At 36.7% G+C, this 16,652-nt stretch overlaps 1 protein-coding gene across 1 annotated transcript in view; it reads left to right on the forward strand.

The window, feature by feature from the left end:
- The first annotated feature begins 6,330 nt into the window (after positions 1-6,330).
- Positions 6,331-16,652, forward strand: part of GPC6 (glypican 6) — a 220,850-nt gene continuing 210,528 nt past the window's right edge. Inside the window, exon 1 of the mRNA XM_027884269.1 lies at positions 6,331-6,567. Coding sequence (XP_027740070.1) covers positions 6,331-6,567 — 237 coding nt within the window. The remainder of the gene's footprint in view (positions 6,568-16,652) is intronic.

Below are 16,652 nucleotides of genomic sequence, written 5' to 3' on the forward strand. Positions count from 1 at the left end.
AAAATCAGTAATCACACAATCAAAGAAAACAAATAAAATTCCCAGACAAAAATGTTGCAATTAGAGTTATTTCATGAACAACAAAATTATATCAAGTAATATTTATTAAAGAAAAAATAAAAAGCTAAATGAACAGGAGTTTAACTGCTATGTTAGATAGAAATGTCTAATGTGAAGAGCTAAATTTCAAGCTGAAAGGGGAGTTATTTAGTCATCGCCAAAAGGGTATGAGAACTAAGTAGAAAAGCAAGTCAGAAAAAGAAACTTTACTTTACACATTAACTAAAACTTCCTATCTACCTTTGAACTAGCCTTCCAAACGTGGTAAAGAATTAACTTCTTCTTGCAGGAGAGTCATGAATATGTCAAGAATATTGGGTAGATGGCCAAAGGTTTTGTCTTTAGGATTAGTAATTCTCTCACAAAAATGTATTTTTGATAAAACATCCTAAATATATACTAAGATATAATTTAGAAATAGTTGGAAAAAACATCTATCTGAAAATCTCCACTTTACAGAGAAAGTTGATCTGTAGTTTCTTTTATTCTATTTTATGGTTATTGTAAAAAACTATCCAGAAACTTCAAAGCAGGAAAGATTCATTTCACCATCCCAGAATTCTTTGCTATTTTTTCCCAACAAATTGAGTTGTAAGTCATTTTCAGGTGGTTTCTCCGATAAGCTTAGGCAAGTGTAATTTCATGCAGTGCAATTCAGACTCACATTCCCACTGTGAAAGAGAGCTCATCAGTCTGTCTCCTGGACAGAAAGGCAAAACCCTTCAGAATTACTTAGTGTCAGTTATATTTTCTTTGCAGTGCAACATAACTCTTCCCTGGGAATAGAATATACCTTGTGCTTTTTTCCATTTTTAGCCAAGATCAACCAATGCAATTTTACCAAAGCTTTTATAAGCATTTAGAGAACTACACAGGTACAAATAGTGCCATATGAATATCACAGTGAAGTACTCCTCTTTTTTTTTTTTTTTTCCTCTGGAGATTGACATGGGTAACAGACAGATTCAGCATCCACAATGGGGCTTTTCAGATTCATTTGCCAGACAGAACACCACTTAATGCAAAACATGATGGAGGTGGTGTGATGAATGGAGCTCAGAAACCTGTCTCCTTTTCTCACACTGGCCACCAAACAACTATCAGATGGTATGAACAGAAGTCAGGATCCTGCAACTATCTTTGCATGAAGAAAATGCTTTGCAGGACTGGAACCGTACTATGGCAATTATTAGTCTGCCTTCAGATTGGACACTGAAAATGAGATAGTCTTTGTCTTCCTATCCAAGCCCGAGATATCAGAGTTGCTTCTGGGAAAAATTTGATTCTTGTAAATCAACCAAGAATGAGGAAAAATATGTCTTTTAAATGGTCAGTGTTTGGGGATTTTGGTTAAGATGATACTCCTATTTTGTTATTGACTAAGACATAGCAGTCTTTTGTAACTCTTAACTCTTTGTAACTCTCTCCACATTATTTTCACATTGTAACCTTATTTTTATTTATTAAGGTAATTTTGGTTTAATTAATTACTTCATCTTTTGTTCTAAAATCTTCACTTTTAGAGGAAGTATAATAAAATCATGGAGCTTCAAAATATGAGGACTGTTATTTGCAATAATTTTGTCATTTGGGTTTAATTTCTTTGTGCTCGAGAAAACATTTTTATACACTGGTTTTAGCTGTTTGAAAGTAATTCTAAAAATGTCTGCACTTCAGGGCAAGTTCTCTATGTTCTCTATACCTTCTCTATGTATTTTACAAAAGAGATTCTAGACAAAAACAGCTAACTGTAAACCTGCACACACAGCAGCCATAGTACTTACCCCTACAACTATATACCAGCTTCACTTCTCTGAAAACTATTTATTTCTTCTTGTTCCATTACGATACTAGTGTCGCTGATCACTTATCCCCCATATATACAATCACTTCTTCTACTGCTTTATTTCTCTCATTTTTCTGGGAATTTTTATAAAATTTGTGACATCGTAAATGGTTATATCATGCTCAGAAACACTTTACCTCTGTGCATTATAGTAGCCTTTTTTATACTACAGTTCATTGCACTCTAAAAGCATAAAAGCTTTCAAGGCAGTTGACTCTGTTAAAGTTGCATTTGCCTATTGCTTTGGATATTGTACATTTATAGGATAAAGCAGCAGATAAGTATTTAGACGGAAGAAGTCTTTCTCTAACTTTATGTGATACTTCTATTGAATGTTCTCTCAGTTGTCTAGAGGAGATTCTGTGTGTGTCATTCTTTGTTTTGATTTTCTTGCACCTTTAAATGATAGTCCTGTTTCAAATTCTATAAAACATTCAATTTCTTTTTCAATGGATAAAAATTACTTACTTGAAAATGTTTGGATTCTTTCTCTTGGTTTTTTTCATGGTTTTTTGTTTTATTATATGAGATTGATGGTCTTAACATCATATTTGGATTCTTAAGTTTAACTACCTAGATTTCAGAAGGACTGAGCAGACAGTTTATTCCATGCAAGTTAATAGGATTTGTGAGATGCCTGGTTGTTTTGCAATTAGTCAACGAGTCAACTTTGTTACAGGTCCTTAGTCGATTTGTTGGTTGTTTTTTAAACCTTGGCCCACATACCTTCCTCAATTTTTCACATAAATTAGGAGTTGCAATTTTATGGATAGGTTGTAATTTATTATCTTTTCTCTTAACGCCCACCTTGTACTCATCATTTACAAATGATAGTAAATAAACCACAAAACTTGGCATAAAGTATAATGGAAATCAAATTTAAATTAAATAACAGTAGAGGGAAACTTTTCATGCCAGAGAACTCAAAAAGATTGGGCTTTTTAAATGAGATGAACTAAATATATACAGTAGCACTCTCTAGACAAAGCACAAAATTTGCAAATGCTTTTTCTCTTCTTTGAAATGTAAGTATATTTCACTTCAACAAAGAGTTGTGCCTTTTTATCTTCTTTATGAGGTGTCATATGCATTGCCTAATGTAAATGAAAAATTGTACTATGTGGGTTCAAAATTCCTTTTCCTTTCATGCGCATGATATCTTTGCCTCTGAAATCTAACACAAATAAATCGTTATGTCAATTGAAAACAGCATTCGACACCAAAAAAAAAAAAAAGGGGGGGAAGGGTGGGGTGGTTAGAATATGCATGAGAAAAGGCATCTTCCTGAGTTTAAGAAACAACACTGCTTTGTTAAATACTCTGGATCTATTCCCTCTTGACTCAAGAGGGACTTCTGATGTATTTATTTACCTTCAGAGCTCTGTTTTAACAGCTTAGATGAATTTCCAAGTGGACCTGGCAGTGTTGCTTCTGGTGGTTTTCAGCTTCTATGAGTACACGGACTTCATGTTACAACTGTAGGATGCAAATACTACCAGCAGGGTTGTAGTTATCTTTCAAAACCTGTGTCCTCTTTCATTACAACTGTTTCTATTCTGCATAGGATGCTTATGAGATGTGATGTTGGTGTGTGTATAGTGTAGCTGTTAGTTTAAAGGCTCAGAAGGTATTGTCACTTGGGAATCTCATACTTTTAATCCCCAGAAGGCCTGAGTAGAACAACTCTTAGATGCTTTTCTGATTCTTCTCTTAGGATTTCTCAATTACTTTTGCAACTGCTTCCAGGTTAGTTATCTCTGAATCAAGAAGTATTACTGAATGCTGAAGGTGTGATTTCAGTCACATACCTTTTATCTTCCAGACCCAATGAAGGCTGTTCCATTGCCACTCTTGCCATTAGCTTCTATGTGTGTTCAAGCTTTCAGCAATAGTTTGTGCCAATCCTAGAGAAAGAGCTCCCTCAAAATGGTACTCTATTGCCACCAGAGCAGACAGATGACAATTCCACAGTGAGACCTCAAACAGGTCAGATTGCTTCAGCACAGCTCAAGAGGTTCCATCTCTGGGACCTCCCTAAGCACAAATAAAGTATTGACTTGTATTAAGAACCAGCCTAATTTTTTGCTTCAGATGTGAAAAGTCCATCTTATTGCTAATCTTGTTTGAGCATGGCCATCAAATTCATGACATAAACCTAGAGTAAATCAGACAATGGCTGCTGTATACAAAGTGAGCCAGCTGTGCATCTGGGGTATTTCAATGTCTGGCAGGCCTTGCCTTAGATTTCCTGTCATGGACTTGCAGCTTTTTTCAATTTGCCGTTGTGATGGGTTAGCCTGCTTATACAGCTACTGCATTTGCTTCGGGGGAAAACTTCTTATTAGATAGCTTCCAGGCATTGGAACTCCATGTTAGCTTGCAGGAGACCTCTAGCTCTCTTAAGGGAATGCAGAGATACATAAGCCCTGTGAAGAGGGCAGCATAACTATTTCAGAACCTGATCTTCAAGCCACATGAAAAAACGCATTGCAGGAAGGAGAGCTTTTGAGTCACTGGAAATTAAGCCCTCCCTTAATGTTTCTTGAATAAGGGAACATTTACACTATACTGTCTTCAGTGAGTAGATCAGCTTTGTGTCTGCAGAATTAGGATAATAGAGATAAGAATGTGAATTTTAAATTAGAGTTTGTGAAGCATGAATTATTGTGCTCAATTTTACATAAATGCTTAAATAAAAAGTAGAAGCACATGGCAAAGATAGAATTTAAATTCCCACATATGACAGTCAGAAAGTACTTGTAGCCAGGTTTCTGTTGTTAATCTTTTTTAAAATATTTTGCTAACTGAAAGTTTATAGCAGTATTATTATATGTTTAGAAAAGCTTATTTGACATGAAATCTTGTTTGTGAGCATAAATCTTTTCTAAAAAAAAAAAAGTGGAATGTCAAGTCAGTTTTGCAGATTTTTGTATTGTATGTATCTTCATTTACTTTCTGTGGAGTTAATGTATACATCAAAATGGGAAAATACACTCTGGCACCTATCAGTGGTGGAAGAAATGCATTCGCAGGGCACAATAATGATGATTCATAAGGAACTGACGTAACACATTTTGTGTAAGTGGCCTTTATGTAAGTTTGTTGCTTCTTGCTGAACAGCCGTCATTAGCTGCAAGACATGGCTGACTTCACAAAGAGTTCTAGGAAGTCTTGATTCGTTGTTGTGACTTTATTAATACAAAATCATGAACCTGAATTAACTAACCAATTTAGATAAGACCATCTGTTGTCTAATAAGATGTGACTGTAATTTGAATAGTCATTTTGTAATAAATGTATTATGGGATGAAGGACAAGCAGATATTAGCTTTGTCTCATTATCTTACAGGAAAAAAAAAAAAAAAGTAGTTAGTTTGCCAGTATGGAACATGGAATATTTTTTTCTTTAACTCTTAGCTTGTACTGTGTGCAAGTAGACCTTTCTGTCTGTATCCTCTCTACCAGATAATAATGTCAAAAACAAAAAGAAAATTAGATGCAGTGCACCTTTTGGAATACTCTTGTAGTCCCTCTTTAGTGGAAATAAATCTGGTTTTTTCTTGCTCGATTTTTTTCTTGAACTACCAGATACCCTGACTGCTGTGAAGATGAAAAGGCAGGAACTAGTTTATCAACATTATGTCAATGTTGCCTGGTTTTGCTTTGTTAGTTGCTCTGTCTGGTCTATTACAAGAAGATAATGTCAGCTAAGTACAGAGAGTGCTGGAAAATCATCCTTTTCTGTTTGGATGTTTGACAATGAGAAAATGGACAAAGCACGTGTAATGCTGATTTGTCAACTCAAACTCTCCCGAAAGCTTTCTCATGTTTTTATATGAATGTTAGATAATACTTTAGAGTAGATTAAGCTTTACTACTCACTATCATGCTTTTATTGAACCTCTAAAACTGAGTTTTATAGAACCATTGCCCAGTTAAGTAACGAGGATAAACCTTTTCTTTGGTCATACAAAGCTGGGCAATAATCCATGTGAATAAAGATTACAAAAGAAAGAAGTACACATTTGTATGGCAGTGACTTTTCGAAAAAAGAGAGAATATTGTGTATTTTATATTGATTTCTTGTTGAGCCGTTGCTTCCTCTCATATCTGAGTGACCTTGAATACAGGACAGCAAACCAAACAGTTAGCAAGGAATATAGTAGTACTAATTAGAGGGTTGTATTAAAACACCAAGCTGTGTGATGCAGTCAGCATGCTGGAGGGAAGGAATCCCATCCAAATGGACCTTGACAGACTTGAGAAGTGGGTCTGTGTGAACCTCTTGAAGTTCAATAAAGCCAAGTTAAAGGTTCTGCAGCTGGGTTGGGGTAATCCCAAGCACAAATATAGGCTAGGTGGAGAACAGATCAAGAGAAGCCCTGCTGAGAAGTCTTGGGGTGTTGGTGTATGAGAAGATCAACATGAGTCAGCAGTGTACACCCACAGCCCAGAAAGCCAAAATCATCCTGGGCTGCGTCAAAAGAAGTGTGACCAAGAGACTAAGTGAGGAGATTCTCCCCCTCTTCTCCTGTGAGACCCCTGGAGTACCTGGAATACTGCATCCAGCTCTGGGGCACCGAACACAGGAAGGACGTGGACCTGCTCAAGTGAGTCCAGAGGAGGGCCGTGAAGATGATCAGAGCTCTGAAGCACCTGCCGTATGAGAACAGGCTAAGAGACTTTGGGTTATTCATTCTGGAGAAGAAAAGGCTCCAAGTGAACTTGGGGCAGCCTTCCACAATGTGAAGGGGGCCTATAGAAAAGCTTGACATCAACTTTTTCAAGGGCCTGCGACAGCACAAGGGGATTGACTTTAAACTGAAAGAGGGTGTGTTTAGATTACACTTGAGAAAGAACTTCTTTACTGTGTGGGTGGTGAGGCACTGGAACAGCTTTCCCAGAGAAGTTGTGGATGCCCCATCCTTGTAAGTATTCAAGACCAGGCTGGACAGGCCTTTGAGTGACCTGGAATAGTGGAAGTGCGTTTCCATAGCACTGGGGTTGGAACTAGATGATCTTTAAGATTCCCTCCAGTTCAAGCCATTGAAAAAAAAATCATGAAAGCAAATATATGACATGCTAGACTTCCTATCACTCCCCATAATTGAGTTCCTTGCTATAGATTACATCAACAGGTTTTGCACTTCCATGTTTCAGAACACATATATACAAGAACATAAGATCACAAACAGTACCAAGCTCTTTGGTCTCCCTTTCTCTCTACTCTGCTGGTACCATCTTCACAGTCTGACTGCTGAGCTTTAGGGACTAGTGCTGAGTCTGGCAACTTTTCACTAAAAAGCTGAGTATCACATTGCTTAGTCAAAGAAAGAAAACAAACCAGTATTTTGCTGAAAGCAACCTGGCTAGGTCCGGCATAAAGGTGGGTTGTAATATGTAGGACAAGGCCCCCCATGAATATCAGATTGAGAAGGCAGTGTGGGCGCAGTGAGCTCCAAAGGCCAGTGTGTTTAAGTCTCTAGGAAAGGAAAGAATCTGAAACTGATTATTTTTATTAAAAGATCCAGTTATTGTACTGACTTTTTCAGAGAGGGAGGATAATGAGTTTTCTGTGCAACTTAATGAAGTATCACTAGAGAAGAAATTATGTAATATGAACTCTTTAGACAAGAATGAAAGAGCACGTTTTGTGTTCCCAGAATGGTAAAGATTCATTGCGGTTTCACATTTCCTAAAACGCCCTGAAGGGAAAATGATGTTTCTTCATAAATCCTATTGTATCATCTGGACAGGAAACTGCTTTTTGTTTGCCTTCACATGGTTTCAAAGCTGTAAAATAGCACCCACAAAATTTTCTGAAGCATTTCATTTTTTTAGTGGACCTTGTAAAGAGTTGTAAGGAGTGGGAAGCCTTTTGTACTTGCAGGAGAAGAAAGTCTCAACCAGGAAATACAGTCCAGGCAAAATGAAAATGTAGTTCTGCTCATTGACTTGCAAAAGATCAGAAGGTTCTTTGCACATGAAAAAAAAAACTAAAAAAAAACCCAAAAAAAAAAAAAAAAAAAAAAAAAAAAAACAAACAAAAAAAAAACACACATCACCATCAGGGCCACAAGCCTAAAAATAATATTGCAACATTTTAGTCGTGTGCAGTTTGTTTTCTTTGTATCTTTTATGTTGGGGTTTTTTGACACTTTTTGGATTTATGACTCATATCAAAATTCATTCTTTACTTCCAAGGCTTAAAGTAAAAGGAAATTGTTTTTCAGTAAAGGAAAGATAAGTTATACATGTAACAGTTTCATGTAATAGTTCTGTGTGGAAGATATTTTTGGACAAATATTGTTATACCTGTTACACCTTTTAAAATGGAAGATCATGTCTTGTATATGAGACTTCTGCTGAATATGATTAATTCCAGACAGCAACCATTGAAGCCTTTGGAGAGCAGAAAAAAAAGAAACAAAAAAACCCACACATTTCTCTTTTAAAGGCAAGGTTATAGTCAAGGTTAATTCAGGGTGTCATGAAAGTGTGGCTGTGACAAGATTTAGTGACAATGTAAGGGCAAATTAATGCAAGATCAGTGGCCTGACTATTGATTCTTATCATGGGATCCTGCTGAAATGAAGTCATTATTTAATTACACTTTTACTTACACTATAAATGGTTCCCAGAATAGACTGCACTCGATTTTGATATCTGCAACTCCATCTTCACTTTTCCTTCGTGCTCATAAATGAGTAGGGAATGGGTATAAGCACTCCACAAAATTTTCATTTATTATACTTCACATGCTTTAATTTTCTTGTGTTTTAATTCTTCTATTCAGAATACTTGGTGATATCAAATAATTTGAGATCAGAAACCTCTGAAGACTCTGAGACCAAAATTTCTCTAGGTTACTGTTCCTGCTAAAACAAGGAATTTGATTGGAAGCTAGAAGAAGATCATAAGTACTTTGCTGGGACTTGAGATACAACAGCAAGGGATTTGCCACACAGAAAGCTATATGGGCGAGCTCAAGATCTATAAAATGACACCAACATTCATTGAACAATCCAACTTGCATTGTTTCCCTACTATAGACTTGATTCTCTTGATTCTGAATCGTATCCGTTTGGCAAATTTGTGACTGAAAAAAGGTTGTCATTTATTCAGGTTTAATTTGTCTTGTGGATCAAGCCCAAGCCCCACATTTTTGTCAAATTACACAGATTTGAAGACGCAACAATTAGGAAAAATAATTGCAGTGGTGCTAGGTTAGTGGTTGGACTTATGATCTTAGAGGTCCTTTCCAACCTAATGATTCTATGAATGCCCACTGTCTCCTTTTTTCTCTTGTATATTGTATTTTTATATTATTTTTAAATAAAAGAAAATAAACCCATATAATTTACAGAACATAAAAAAATAATGCATATAATGAAGCAATTGTAGCCTTTGCAAGGCACTGTACTGTACTCTTAGTGAGATAGCCAAGATAGCCCATGGTGTGGACTTTTTTCCTTGAAATGTTATTCTCATTTTAAAACTTTTACTTAGAGAGAGAAAGAGTCAGCTTATTAGATGAGTAAGTAATGTAACAGCTTCCTGTAATAACCATCTCTAGTTGTCGCTTACTAATCAGACATTAAAAAAATAAACAAATAAAATGCAGTGCATAATGGCTTACTTGCTTATTCAGTAGCATCTGATTAGATATTAAATGATAACGTAGTAAGATCATTATGTTAAAAACCATAATATTAAAGAAATTTCATTTCTTTTCTGTGCACCCATCTCCATAAGTAATAGCTTTAAAATTTTCACATCTATTTTCAACTACTACAGAGGGAATATGTACATCTAAATTGGAGCTATAATATGTAAAGGATTTTGTTAATGCTTTTCCTCTCAATGAAGAGATCCCACTGTAGTGAAATTCTTTCTGGTTCAGCTTGTCTTTCAGTGCCCTTGACAACTGTAGGGTGAGAGAGAGGGGTGGGGAGACAAGAAGAGAGAGGCCAATTTCTATTCTTCAGGATTTAAGTCTTGGCTCCGTATGTTTGTCTCTCTTTCTTTTTTTTTTTTTTTCCTTTCTTTTTTTTTCTTTCTTTTTTTTCATTTCTTTAGCTTCTTCTAATCATAATAATTTTCCAACAGTTATTTTTGTTCCATTTCTAGCAGCAGGAATGTCACTGGTCTCACCATTTTTAAGTCTGTTCTTGCAGCCAGTCATGACTGTGGTAGGTAGAACAAGAAATGGGAATATGGGTTGTCAAGGGTTGATTATAGTAGGAACCCACTTTCAGGAGTCTCTTGCACAAGGGAATATTTCTGAAGCATTGTTTTGTACTTTGGTATTACAGTGTTATTTGCCAAAGCTGTCTTTGGGTTTTATACATATAGTTGTAGCCAATGGACAGAATAGAAAGATCAACTCTCGTATTTTGGCACACAGCAAAGGGCAGGTCTGGGCCCCCTAATATATTCTAATTTTTTTTTTTTTTAAACTGACTTCACAGCTTCCTTTTCTGTTATCCTTAAAAGCCTAGATGTTCACCTACACATGGAGAAAATCACCAAATCTAACAGAGAGATGGGAGACACTCAGCGAGAGAAGGAAGGTTGCTGAAAAAATCAAATGAATGCAATGAGGGAAAGTTTTGCTATGGACTAAAAGGAGACTTTATCACTCTCTACAACTACCTCAAAGGAGATTGTAGTGAGGTGGGTGTCACAGAATCATGGAATCGTAGAATGGATTGGGAAAACATAGAATGGTTTTGGATGGAAGAAACCTTAAAGATCATCTAGTTCTAACCCCCTTGCCATAGGCAGGGACACTTTCCGCTACACCAGGTTTCTCAAAGCACCTCCAATCTTTTCTCACAAGTAACTGGGCAAGAGGAAATGGTTTCAGGTTGTGGGTGGGGAGGTTTAGATTGGATCTTGCCAACAATCTCTTCACTGAAAAAGCTGTCAAGTACCAGAAGTGGTGGAATCACTATCCTTTGAAGGTATTTAAAAGACATGTAGATGTGTCACTCTAGGGACATGGTTTAGTGGTGGCCTTGGCAGTGCTGGGTCAGTGGTTGGACTCAATGATCTCAGCAGTCTTTTCCAACCTAAATAATACTGTGATTCTATGACTAGTTGCAACTAGAAATCAATTTTACCCTCGTTAGACTAATTCAGAAATAAAATTTAGCCTTTCAACTGATGTTATTTTGGATAGCTTTCTAACATCAAGAAACTTCTCATTAGAAGTATTGTTTTATAAGCTGTAAAAACCGTTGAACTTTTACTTTAACCTGTTTTATTTTTAGTTTCACTTACTTAAGAGTAGAACAGTGTCCATCAAACGAAACTTTCAAAAAAAGCTTACTTTATTTGATTACTTTTCTGTGGGCTGTTCATGCTGTAGGTTTGTGGGACTGTGGATTAAGGTGCAGAGTGATGGTGGCAAAATTAGATGGAAAATAAGCATTGACCACAAAAAGGGACTACTTTTATGCCATGATTTTTCTCTTTTAATTAGAAAACTGTCTTTTGTTATGAGAGGAGCAAACTGGATGTACCCAGTTGAAATAGACCTCAAAAATTAATTTTTAGGTCGTCTATCAAATGGCATTTTACTGATATGGGTAATCAGCAGGTAACACCAGTTTGCTTCTTGGGCCAGAGATACTTGGGCTGCAGAATTCAGTTACTGGTGGTTTTAATTGGTTGTTACGTTTAAATTATGTTGTGCATGGATTCTGAAAATGAAGTAATCATAAGCAAATTTACTCTTTCTCTTGCTATGAAAACAATCTTTTAAATCCAGGTAGTGGGTGGTATGTCTGGGGACCTTGGACAGCTTTGAACCTCACTGCACTTGCCCTTGTAAATAAAAACTTGAACCTTAGTAGTTGGTCCAGTATCTATGTCATTCACTCCACTGCTGTTTATAACAGAAACTAGGCATCTTTTACCCTCTAATTAGTGAAATACTTCTGTGTTTTGAACATGACTGAGACTTTCCTTACTTTTAAAAGGTTTGGAAAGAGGTTGTGGTTGTGTAGCTGACAGTTCTTCCATACCGGAGATGGTAATGATGAGACATCTTTCTGCAGGCATTATAAATGGATATGTGGCACTTAGTGCCTTTATGGTTTGATCATGTTTATCCTTGTGGTTCTGGAAAACAGACCACTAGGTGGATTATATTGCTGCATATAAATTGTATTCCAGCACGTTTTATAAATCAGGTGGCTTAATCAGATAAAGACAAACGGCAGTGGAATAGCTTAAATACAAATTTACTGCCAGGTAGCCATTATATAGCACTGTATTTTACTTTTACTGGATTTTCTGACTTAGCTAGCAGTAAATTCAGTCATTTTCCAATTAGAGACATGGGTCAAATTGGCATTCAGTCCAATCTGTGTGGTCCTTTCAGGTTCAACATGAATGGAGGTTTTGCCATCCAGCAAGGATTGACATCTTATTTTACAAGCTATAGAACTTCTTTCCATTTGTTAAAGGAGAACTAGGTGTGCTGAGGGAGAAATATAAAAATCCTTTCCCTAGTCTGGCTGCAGGTGTATTCAGGACTAGTTCAGTCCACAGCACAATCAAGACTGTTCTATTTATTTTGGAAGGACTGTGACAGTCTATTGGGAAGCATGATACCAGCAGGGACAAGGGCAGCGGAAATTTCAACCTTCCCCAAATGCACTCTGTCTCAGACTCGAGATTTCAGGAGTCCTCCATGAAGAGCTTAGCTGCAGTGCATCAGCCCCATGGAGGACCTAGGCTCAGCAGGGTGAGTGGTGTTGTAGTCATCGATTGCATCACCAAAAGGTCTGTGGAAGCATGACAGATCCAGATTCTATCTAAAAGAAGAGTGGAGCACACAGCGTGGTTTAATGCACAGATATCACATCCTGACATGTGACCAACAGTAGGTGGAGGCACTGCACTTTGGGGTTGATGTATGGAGTGGATGGAGGAAGTGATTACTCCTTCTCATGCCTTCCAAATCCACTTAATATAAAAGGTTTAAGCTGAGGATGTGTCAGATAATAAAGTGATAAGACAAGATGATGCACTTGATCTTAGCCAACAGCTGGGAAGTGTGCATCTGGGGCAGGGGCTTCAGTGCGCGCTGCAGAGCACTTCCAGCCCACTGAGGATGATATAGAAAAAACACTTTCTAAGCTGTTGACAGATCTAAAAGATGACACATAAAAGAATGATTTCCTCACTTGAGAAAGTGAGAACTGTAAATTAATACAATTACAGTAGTTTTTAGTGATAACTGGTTTTTTAATTACTAAGACAAAATGTCTAAGAAAAAGAAAGGCTATATTCTTTACCTGCTTAATATCTTCTTTTAATTTTCATATTTATAGATCTGTTGTTTTTTAGTCAGTCTTTTCCTGCTCAGTTTTGAGTAAAGAAAAAGTAATTTGAATAACAGCTTACCTGTTGAGAATTTATGAGGAACAAAATACTAAGAGGAATGTTTTCAAATGGTTGTAAACCCTACTTCCATCTTTTACATCAACCTAAAATATGTGGTAGATTAAATGAAGAGTTAATAGTAAATTTCGTGTATAGTCTATCTCAAAATAAAAGAAAAAAGAAAATCTGATGGTCAGATATGTTTTAACAGAGTAGGTTTGATCTGCTTGCCGCAAGTGTGAACAAATGACCAGTATCAACTGAAAAATTTTATGTCTTTGGGTACTTGTGTATTTCAAACAAATGCTACAATGTCCTTGCTTTCCACTAGAACTATTTTCCTAAAATTACAGTACCTATAGTATAATTTTATAATAATAGGTATCATAGAGGCAATTTGCTGCAGTAGTTCACCATTCTGCTATGAGGGAATAAGACAGTCTAATTTTAAATTATATGGCCATGATTTCTTGTTTTCCTATGTTTCTGCGGATCTGAGTGTGAAGGAGGAAGAAAGTGCAGTCTTTTACACAGGACTAGTTTGTTTTTATATGATCCAGTAAAACATTCCCTAGGAAAATGTATACTTGGCTCCATATTATGTAGTCATCCAGTGCTAGTTCTTTGGACCATGTTCTTCTTTAGTGGACAGATCAGAGACAAAATGCTGAAAAGAAGCCTTGTTCTTACTGTAGAGACATTAAATTCTCCTAACTATTCTTGTTTTAATCACCTCACTAGATTTGTCTTAGATTGTTGTGGAAGTAGGACACTCTAGTGAAGACCCCTCTGTTATTTACATTTTGTACCTATAGAGAAGAAGTTATCAGGAAGGGATTAAAAAGAAAATAAAAGAAAATAAAATAATGCTTAAATGATGAGATGAAGATTTACTTTCAACTGTGCACTTCTAGAACTTGCAAATGCAATAGGCAGCAGAAATGTGGGCACACATCCCATAAACAGGTCACTCCAGACCATAGTCATCATCCCAAGGTGCACTTGAGCATCTGTTAAATATTTTATATACGGTACTTATATTTACAACTAGTTTTGTGAAAACCTAACAGGAGCATTTGAAAGACCATAAAAGAGGAAATGTTAACATGGAGCTATAAGGATCTCACATGACTTGGGCCCACATAATGCAGTGGGCATTTGTGGATTCTATAAATAGATAGTGAACTATTTATAAAGCATCACTCTGCTTCTGTGCTACACTAAATATATTACCAAGACATTGTGGTTGGTTATTGGAACCTAGCAACGTATCTGACTAGATTCTTGCTGGTATACCTTAAAGATATGACATCCTTCTTCATGTTAGAGCTCAAGAAAATCTTAAATATGTTCCCTTTAGATCTCTGTACTTGCAAATGATCCACGCAGAATTTGTTTTACTGTCCTATCTATTGTGCTCCATCTTGTGCTTAATTCACATCATGAAATTAAACATGATCATAAGCAAAATATTATATTGTATTGTATCCCAGATAACTAACATCTTGCTTTGTGCTGAACTGGAGGGTCTTCAGAAAATAGTCAGGCTTTAAAGTAAGCTTTACATTCCTTGATGAAGTCATGACTGTATTTTTGTACCCACATGGTCTCTGACATGGTGTGACCAGCCTATTGCTAATAATCAGATTGAATATTTTGTTTCAAAACCCAGCACTCTTTATTTGGCCTTTTGGTTTTCATGGAGAAGGACCAAAAGTATGAGCAACTTGAGAAGTCACATTTTGTTTCTATGGATATCTTTTAGCCTTTTTTCCAAATAGCCCAGGACTAATAATAGAATTTTACCATTTGATTTTACTTGGAAAATGTTCAGTATAGGAACATGATGAGGCTTACCAAGTAGGCAAAGCCATCAAACTTGAAGTTACCAGCTTCATTATCCCTACAAGTAGAACACCCTCCTTTTAGTACTAGTATACCAAGTTCCTGCCCTTTGTCACTGCCGATAGGAAGCCCAGACAATTTATGAGTTATGTGGGAAGACAGCTGTAAGGAATCTACATATCCTTACTAGGAGATTGCCATTGCCAACTAATTCAGATAGTGATCAACTTACTAAACAGTGACCACCTTAAAAGTGTCTTTTGCATCATTACTTCATCCATGTTTCTTAGAGCAGGAAGGAGATGAGAGAAATTGGGTCACTCTGTTGTCGCTTGTCACCTCAAATTATTGCATAACTTATCATCAGCCAAGACTGCCAATATTATGTATGCATTTATTTCTGTCTCATCAGTGTGTTCTCGCTGACACTGCTCAAATAAGACATTCCACAGTCCCCTGCACCACTCTGCTTCATGCCCTTTTTCAATCAATGAAACAATTCATACATCAGTACACGGGGAACAAGAGGTACTTGTGAGTACTTGTGAGTGATCAGAACAATTTTGCCACTTCTCTCTCTCTCTCCCTCTGAGACAACTGTTTTTTTCTGAGGTTCTTTCTTTGGCTAGCACTGTGAATCATAGATTGGCAATCAGCAAGACTACTCTCAGGTATGCAGTCTGCATTTCAAACTTCTTGGGTGTTACAGGTAGGACTGACTTTGACCTATCTTCACGTCATTTTCTTGTCCAAGTACTGCTGCACAAAATGTCTAAATGCTTGATTTAATCATTATCTCCTGCTGTGGCCATTCTCTTTTCCTCAGAGCTTTTCCTTCTGCTTATCAGGGGGTTTGATTTCTGGATTATCAAGGACCTCCCTTTCTATTTCTGCTTTGTACCTGGGCAATACTTAACCTACTTCTCTACAACACTTTTTTCCCCTTGCAGGGAGCACAAAGCCACCTTTTTTTGACTGTGCAGCACACAATTTGGCATTTTTTCCCCCTCAACTTTCTTTCCTAATACCTGTTTTAACTTGACTGTTCTTCAAGGCAACTCCATATCATGGCTCAGTAAGATCCTCCTACTTTTCTATTGCACAAACCAGGGGATTTTTCTTGCCTAACTTTAAAGATACACATGAAGATATTTGCACACGAATTAGTGATTATAGCAGCACAAGAGAAAGTAATAAGCAGCTATTTTCAATGCTTGTGTTTGTGTTGAAGTGAATCTATTTTGTAAGGGATCCTGCGTCAGTTTTTTGTATCTCTGTCTACTCGAACAAATCACACTAAGGACTTTTTCTAAAATGCTGGTCTTTATGGATTTTCTTTTTGCTCCCCAAAATATTTGAAGTAGTCAGTTCCAGGGGATTTTTGGTCCCTGTTGCTTACAGTCACATCCTATTCTATGTTCTGCCTTGTAATTTGTGCTAAATGGCACATACTTTCCTCTTAAACCAAGCCCCTCTTATCTGGTGGAGGCCATAGACATTTCTA

Source organism: Empidonax traillii, unplaced genomic scaffold, assembly GCF_003031625.1.
Source record: "Empidonax traillii isolate 1590-97213 ecotype Southwest subspecies unplaced genomic scaffold, ASM303162v1 scaffold141:size962631, whole genome shotgun sequence".
Taxonomy (NCBI): Eukaryota; Metazoa; Chordata; class Aves; order Passeriformes; family Tyrannidae; genus Empidonax; species Empidonax traillii.